This window comes from Neomonachus schauinslandi, chromosome 3 (assembly GCF_002201575.2).
Source record: "Neomonachus schauinslandi chromosome 3, ASM220157v2, whole genome shotgun sequence".
Lineage (NCBI taxonomy): Eukaryota > Metazoa > Chordata > Mammalia > Carnivora > Phocidae > Neomonachus > Neomonachus schauinslandi.
In genome coordinates this window covers 172,108,209-172,116,877 of record NC_058405.1, presented here as the reverse complement: position 1 = coordinate 172,116,877, position 8,669 = coordinate 172,108,209, and the positions used below count along the sequence as shown (strand labels likewise).

The 8,669-nt window shown below is 45.0% G+C and overlaps 1 protein-coding gene across 1 annotated transcript in view; it reads left to right on the top strand.

Moving 5' to 3' along the window:
* The first annotated feature begins 5,373 nt into the window (after window positions 1-5,373).
* Window positions 5,374-8,669, top strand: part of PECR (peroxisomal trans-2-enoyl-CoA reductase) — a 28,362-nt gene continuing 25,066 nt past the window's right edge. The window contains exons 1-3 of the mRNA XM_021702988.1: window positions 5,374-5,562; window positions 6,699-6,832; window positions 7,381-7,546. Coding sequence (XP_021558663.1) covers window positions 5,439-5,562; window positions 6,699-6,832; window positions 7,381-7,546 — 424 coding nt within the window. The 5' untranslated portion in view covers window positions 5,374-5,438. The remainder of the gene's footprint in view (window positions 5,563-6,698; window positions 6,833-7,380; window positions 7,547-8,669) is intronic.

Below are 8,669 nucleotides of genomic sequence, written 5' to 3'. Positions count from 1 at the left end.
CTTTCTTTCTTTCTTTCTTTCTTTCTTTCTTTCTTTCTTTCTTTCTTCTTTCTTTCCCTTTCTTCTTTATTTCTCTCTCTCTCTTTTTTAAAGATTTTATTTGTTTATTTGAGAGAGAGAGAGAGAGCTCATGCCTGTGTGTGCGGAGCCCAATGTAGGACTCGATGCAGGGCTGGATCCCAGGGCCCTGAGACCATGACCTGAGCCAAATCTAAGAGTGGACGCTTAACCAACTGAGCCACCCAGACACCCCAAGGTCATCCTTTCTTATGTGTGGTTCTAAAAAAATGCTCCTTGTCTTCTGGCTTCTACTCCTGCTGTCTTCCAATCAATTCTCCACTCAGCAGTAAGAAAGATCTTTTGAAGACATAAATAAACTCGTGCCGTTTTCTGCTTAAAACCTCCAGTGACTTCTCATTGGTATAAAACAAAATCCAAACTTTTTCATGTGGCCCAAGGACCTACCTGACGTGGCCCCTCTCCATCCTGCCATGCTATACAATATACCACCTCCTTCATATATACCTCCTATGCTACAATCACACTGGCTGCCTACACATTCCTCAGGAGCATTAAATGTTTTCCCACTTGAGGCCTTAAATACTGTCTGCCGTGCCTGGTCTCCACTCCAATCTCGCTCTGTCACATGGCCATCACCTTGGTATTTCCCAAGGCTCTGTTCATTTGTCAGCTCCTCCAAAGCTTTCCTGACACCAAACCTAAAATAGGCTCCCTGCCCTCCCTTTCATGATTATCACAACAGCCTATTTCCTGTACAAGACTTACCAACATCTGTAATTAAGTTCTATTTCTTTTTTCCTTAAGATTTTATTTATTTATTTGAGTGAGCAAGCAAGAGAGCACAAGCAGGGGGAGGAGCAGAGGGAGAGGGAGAAGCAGACTCCCTGCCCAGCAGGGAGCCCAACATGGGGGCTCGATCCTAGGACCCCAGGACCATGACCCGAGCTGAAGGCAGATGCTTCACCAATGGAGCCACCCAGGTGTCCCAAGTTCTATTTCTTATTTTGCTTGTGTATTTTCCATCTCCTCTACTCAACTATAAGGTCTAGGAAATGGTACCATATAAGTAAGCCAACACACAGATGTTCAGTAAACAAATTTTTAAGTAACTGGATTAATGATTTGGGTTGGGGGGGGAGTTTGAACTGGTAGCAATTAAAGATTAGCCTGATTTTGTCGAAGACTGAGACTGAAGAAAAGTTTAATAAAGAGACATTACGGGGTGCCTGGCTGGCTCAGTGGATGGAGTGTGTGACTCTTAATCTCAGGGCTGTAGGTTCGAGCCCCACATTGGGTGTAGAGATTACTTAAAACAATTTTTTTTAATCTTAGAAAAATGAGAGAGACATTAAAAAGTTCCTCTATGCTTAATAAACCCTGTTATGGTATAATTGTATCTATGTTCTCCTCCAACAATGGAGGGTTCCGCTGGTCACATGACTTCCTTCCTAAAGATAATATTTCCCAGCATCCTTTGCATCAGGTGTGATCTAGAACAATCAGGGGTTTGGTTTTTTTTGTTTTGTTTTTTGTTTTTTTTAATTCCCCACTCCCTTCAGAGTTGTTGTTTTTTTTTTTTTTTAAGATTTTATTTATTCATGAGAGACACACAGAGAGAGAGGCAGAGGCAGAGGGAGAAGCAGGCTTCCCAAGGAGCAGGGAGCCCAATGCAGGACTCGATCCCAGGACCCCGGGATCACGACCGGAGCCAAAGGCAGACACCCCACCATCTGAGCCACCCAGGTGCCCCAGAGTTGTTTTTTGTACCTTTACCCTTATGGTCACATCTCCCTCTTCCAAGGAACCTGAACTAGGGCCAGAAGGGTAGAGTATGATCATTTTCAAGTTAACTTACTACTATTACTATTACACAGTGAACTGTGCCTTGCTCCCACCTTACTCCTCTTTCAATTCTCTCATCTCTGTATCTGTCACCCAAAGGGCCACATATCACCTGTCTGAGGTGGCCATAGTCTTCCAACAGCATTGTGGTTTACCACCACGAGATGCCCTACGCCAGCTAGGAAATAAAATGCTTACCATTTTAACCACCGAAAATCACCATTAGCCCCTCTCAGGAAGACAGTCTCACCAATGTAAAGGTGGAAGGGAATTTGGCTCAGGCTGATGTCAGTGATTGGAGCAATGATGGAACAGCAACTTAAAACTCCCAACCTCTAACCAGTTGCTGTGAATTGGTTATGAGTTAGACTGCATCCTGTTCCTTCATGGTCCTGTAAGCAGCATCTCTCTTGTCACTGCTCAACCTACCTGTCCTGAAAGGCTCTCACATTGAGGCTGGTTCATCATCTAGAAGCATCTGGCTTGTCTACAGAGGAAACAGTTCCTGGTAGCGAGGGTGGTGGGTTACAAGGAACTTGAGCATCTCCGTATTCTTAAGAGCTGTAAAATTGGATCTTCACTCTCTGATCTTTTGTTTGTTTATAGGGAATAGGGGTGGCCCTATTCCCACTCCCGTCATACCTACATGCTAGAATAAAAACTCTACAAAGCAAGGACAGGGGCGCCTGGGTGACTCAGTCAGTTCAGCGTCTGCCTTCAGCTCAGGTCATGATCGCAGGGGCCTGGGATGGAGCTCCGCATTGGGCTCCCTGCTCCACAGTCTGCTTCTCCGTTTCTCTCTCTCTCTGCCTCTCCCCCTGGTCATGCTCGCACGCGCGCGCTCTCTCTCTTGAATAAATAAATAAAAACTTAAAAACAAAAGGCAAGGACAGCTAACTGTACTGTCCACTGTACTGTATCCTCCACGCCTTGAACAGTACCTGGCATGTGGTATGGAATTGTTTATGTGAGCTGGCTCAGTTCCGAACTGCTCTTACTTCAAGGTGGGGGTGTGGGGGGTGGCTACATGCCTCATTGACATTCTTCTAGCACCAAGATTCAGTGAGGCTGAATGTTGAGAATCTCACAGGCCCCTGTCAGTATGAGCCAGCAGCTGTTTTGAGGCAGGAAGAAAATGAAGTTACCAGGCAGATGGGGTGGGGGAGGGGTGGGAAGCTGGGTGAGCAGCAAGAGCATCCCAGAAGATGAAGGGAGTCTGTGCTAATAGAGTATGACAGAGTGGGAGTGTGGAAGGATCATGGCCCAGGAGATGCCTTTTTCCCTGGGACAAAGGGGGCAGTGATGCAGAGTGCAGGGTAGCATTTGATTCGGCCAAAGTGACATCAACGTAGCGTGGCATGGATGCCTCGTGAAGTGATGACTCAACCAGGAACCAGAATTAAAATCTAGAAACAAGGAGCCTCTGTTGCTGTACCTCTACGCCTTTTGGGGTTAGCAGACTTTCAAACCCTGACTGAGGCGAGAGAGACGGGGCAAACAGCACATGCCTTTTCATTTTAACAGATCTCTCAAAGAGACCCCAACATCTATCTGAATCACAGACTCTCTCTGGACTATGAGAAAGAGCCTTGCTGACTGTTCAGTCTGCAACTTCCTTGCAGCCAAGGAATGGCTCCTTGTCATCCTCAGCAGGCAAAACCGGCTTAAAGCCAGTCCAGTCACCTTTTCACTGGAGGACTGCAGAATCCCTCAGTCCCCTCAGCTGCCATACAAAGGCTACAGTAGAACCAGGCCCACACTAACCCACCCTGGCAGAGCTCTGTGAATCCACAGGTCTAGACCAGATCACAACCACATTAAATTTTATCTTTGATAAAGGTATCTTTAAAAGAAACTTAGAGTGTTCTTTGCTCTCAAGAAAGAAAGCATGGAATTTTCTGGAATAAGAAAGCCCTTAGAACTCAGTCACTATTTCTCATCCTGTTAAAAAAAATACTTTGTCACTGGACTCAAAGCTCTATCTAGCAAATGGGAAGCAGAAGGTGGAAGAGATGTCTTCCTTTCTTTAATGAGTATAGATTGGAATCTGTCATCAACAAAAATAGAAGGGCAAGTTTTCTTTCTTTCTTTCTTTCCTTTTTTTTTTTTTAGAGAGAGAAAAAAGCACAGGAGGGTGGGGGGCGGTTAGGGGGAGAGGGAAAGAAAGAACCACAAGCAGGCTCCGTGCCCACAACCCTGAGATCATGACCTGAGCCGAAATAAAGAGTCAGATGCTTAACCGATTGAGCCACCCAGGTGCCCCAAGGCAAGTATTTCTTAAAGGAGGTCAGAGAAGGGTAAGGTGATAGAATATCAGAGAGGAAGTGATGTCTGATTCCACTTTTAACAAGACCCATTTCTAATTCACTTTGTGAATAACTAGCTGGTGGGTGGGCCCAAGAAAAGAATGAAGGTATTTATTTGCTTTTACATCATTTTAATACCTTGTAGGGGAAAATACAGTACTCTGACAGCAGACAGAAATAGCATCTTCCCTGGATTGTTAAGACCACAGCACCACCCACATTCCCTAGATCTGCCAAATTCTTAGGCCAAGTCTCCCTAGGCCAGTCCAGGTGTAAGCTCTCTCTGGTGGGTTGACAGTATGAAGCTAGATGAACAATACTGAGGAGAATCTGACCGCTCACCGCTACTGGGCATCAAACTGCGGATGAGAAATCCCCCCCTCCCCCCCCAGAATGCTTGCTTCCCTGCATAAGGAATGAACTAGAAGATAGGATCTCACACACCTACATTAGCGTTCTTGCAGGAAACACACACCCTTGGATTCATCAGTTTATGCAGCCCGGTTGAAATGGATTAGATCTTAAATCTGGTAAAGGTTACCTCTTCCCTTCATTCCTGGGTGGGGAAAGGGAGATGAGGTGGAAGTGGGCTCGAGTTTATTTTTAAAATCATTTATTATCTTGGTTCTGTGGATAACTGCAGCTGCATCCCCCCCCCCCCCCCCCACCCCCCCCCCCCCACACACACACCTTAGCGCGCCGCGTCCCTTCCAGGGGCGGAAAGGATCTGGAGGCCAGGTTTCTTCCCCCTCAGCTAAGCCTGCCCCTTTCCTTCCCAGCCAGAGGCGCACCGCAACTGCAGCCAGCGCATCTCCCGACGTCCGAGGCGGCGGGCGGGCGCAGCACGGCTCCCGAGCGCAGCCTCTCTTTCCCCAGATGCCCTGGAGAATTCATCTTAATTAACCATGAGAGCTTACAGCACTGAGAATTTTTGGAAATCGAGCACGCGCCCGCTTTTTGTCTGCTTCCCTTCCTCCGGTCCCCAAATGGCCTCGAAATTTAAAAACAAAAACAAAACCCCAACGAACAAGGGATCTCACCTACACATGCCGGGGACAAAGTCTGGCAGAGGACCCAGACCGAGCCAAGCAGCCGCCGCCGGGGAGCAGCCGTCTCTGGGAGGATGGGGACCTGCCGCGGCGGGAGGGCGGGGCGACGGGACGGGGCGGGGCCCGGCGGTCACGTGGGCAGGTCCTTGGCCCCGCGCACCCCGCAGGCCGCCGAGACTCAGTGACCACTGCGCTTCCGGGACTCAGGCCCTCGTCCGACATGGACGCTCACGGCGAGTGGAAGAGCTTTCTGGCGCCCGGCTTGCTGCAGGACAAACTGGCCATCGTCACTGGCGGGGCCACGGGTATCGGAAAAGCCATCGCGACAGAGCTCCTGCAGCTGGGTACGTGAGCAGCCCCCCTGGGTCAGGCTACCTAGATCCAGGGGTCCGCAGAGACACACACTGGTGTGACGTGGGGTCGGGACCCGGGAGGTATTAGGCAGGGCTGGGAGACGTGGACTTGCCAAGCCAAGATTCTGTACATATGGGCGACATTGAAACCGCGGGGGAAAAGGAAGAGTTCTTTCTGAGAAATGCTGGATACGCGTTGAAAGATGAAACCACTGTTTGTAAACTAAAGGGAAGACTTAGAATCAAAGATAATGTGCTCGAGGTAGGGAACAAGGAGACCTGTGGAAACATGCTATGGAATTCTTTATAGTTGTGTTTAAAATGAATCCATCCTATGTGTATTACCTAATGAGGAAACGCGGGAAGACTTAATATTTTTCTCTTTATCACTCGTTTATTTAATTATATCATCATTGCCATTTCTGGTTCTGACTTTTCTGCTCATTATGGGTTGTATTTACCTGCTCCTTTACATGACTGCTAGACATTTGAATTTTACCTTGTAGAACGCTGGTTATTTTTATATTCATTTAAATATTCTTGAGCTTTGTTCTGTGTTAATTGCATCACAGAGGTTGTTACTTCTGTTATTAAGTAACTTGGATGCAATTTGATACTTTATATGTTAAATGTTGACCTGAATGGCCTTTCATCTAGGGCTAATTTTGCTTCACTACTGAGGCCATACCCTTCAGAGTATTTTACCCAGTGCCCCTTCAAACAAGGTTTTGCCTGGTTGGAATACTATTTCCAGTGTTATCTTGGCCTCCCTGGACTCCCAACTTCATCTCTTCCTGGGGGTCGGAAAGGGTTCCTCCTCCTCCTCCCTGGGCTGGAATGATCACAGGGCTCATGTTGTTTGTCTCCATTCTCTGAGATCACTGTGCCATGCTATGCCATGTCCAGTGCCTGAAAACCATCCTGCATTATACTTTGACCAGTTTTTTAGTTGTTTTTGTCTGGAGGGTAAACTCAGTTATTGATGGTCCATCTTAACCAGAGGCAGAAGTCCTGATTCATCTTTTTTATGGGTACACATGAAACACTTCCTGACCTTTTTTTTTTTTTTTTAATTTGGACAACCAGTGAAAGCATATTTTCTTATTCTTGGACTGTTTTCTTTTCAGGGTGTAATGTGGTGATTGCATCTCGTAACTTCGATAGATTAAAATCTGTTGCAGATGAACTGAAGGCCAGCCTGCCCCCCACCAACCAGGCTCAGGTCACTCCCATAAAATGCAACATCCGCAAAGAAGAGGAGGTAATGCAAAAATGTCTGTATCATTTATTCATTCATTTTATTTGAGTGGTACCTAAACCTGTGCTTCAGATGTTCCTATGGTGGCTGTCTTGGATGAGGTTAACTAGAAGCAGATCCTGTAAAAGAAATTCTTTTGCTAATGATTTATTGAGTGTATTACCTCCTGGGGGAGGGGACGGAAAGAAACAAGGAAGCTAAGCAAGGATGTGGTCTCAGCGAGATTACTTTTTGTGCCTTTCCCCCTTCAAGTCATTTCTTTTCTCTCTTTTTTTTTAAATATTTTATTTTTAAGTAGTCAGTCATCTGTACACTCAATATGGGGCTCGAACTCACAACCCCAAGATCAAGAGTCACATGCTGTACCAACTGAACCAGACAGGTGCCCCTTTTAAGTCATTTCTTAGTGTTAATTTTAACCTGATTTCAGTTACTGTTACTGATACCATTTACTGTGACAGACTGCAAGTTCTTTCTTCTCCTACAGTAAGCTGTCAGTCCAAGTAGCAAGTTAGGTTATTAACCAGTTTACTTTTAACATTTTTCTTTAGGTGAACAATTTGGTCAAATCCACCTTAGATATTTATGGTAAGATCAATTTTTTGGTAAACAACGGAGGAGGCCAGTTCATGTCTCCTACAGAACACATTAGTGCAAAGGGATGGCATGCTGTGATTGAGACCAACCTGACAGGCACCTTCTACATGTGCAAAGCAGGCGAGTATGATCAGTAACCCAAAAAGTCAAGATTCTTTATTTAAAGATCATAGAGAATCTTTTTTTTCTTTAAAGATTTTATTTATTTGACAAAGAGAGAGAGAGACCACATAAGCAGGGGGAGTGGGAAAGGGAGAAGCAGGCTCCCCACTGAGTAGGGAGCCTGATGCCAGACTCCATCTCAGGACCCTGAGATCATGACCTGAGGCGGAAGCAGAGGCTTAACCGACTGAGCCACCTAGGCGCCCCTAGATCATAGAGAATCTTCAAAGAGAATTGTTAGGGGCTCAGAAACTCCATGTTAGCAGCATTTACTACCCTGATTTACTTGCATACAACACAGAAATGTAAATTGTTGCATTTCTGGATACTAATTTGACAATATTTGTAAAATATGGGTATGGTTTGATCTTATAATTTTATTTCTAGGAATTTATCATGAGAAAATTATTATGAATCTGTACAAAGATACAGCTACAAAGTTGTTCCTGAAATTTAAAAAAAAAACTCTCACACTTAGTTTTAAAGAAATGAATCTGTTAAATCTGTTGTAAGGGCCTTTTCATTAACTTGTCAAATCTTCAGGGAGAATGCCAGACAGAGTCCACATTCTTTCTGACTAACAACTAATTAGCATGCATGCATATCATTGGATTGAAAGTTATATTTCATAGGTGGTCATATTCAACTCCTGAGGTTGAGTAACTCAAGGTTTTTGTTAAAAACTATCAAAGACATTTTTATGATGAAAACCACAGAATGAGTGTAATTCCAACCCAAAGGGTCTTCACCCTAATATGGATTAGGCTTTATATTCTTAATATCTCTAAGTCAAAATCTTGCAGACATTCCCAGCTTTCAACTTTATTTAACTAGTAGTAAAGCTTTATATTCGTTGTGGCTGGCTGTTTCAGTGTAGAGACGATTGCAAAAACAGGAACTTAAATAACATAGTTTGTTTCTCCCTGACATAAAAAGTCCAGGTAGATAGAGATAATGTGGTAGTTCCATAATCATTAGGGACTGTGATGTTGTGATTTGTAATGAGTATATATTTTGGTCTGTCTCTGGTTCCTGGTTCATAGTTCCCAAGGCTCTTGGAATTTCTTGAGCAATAAGAGCA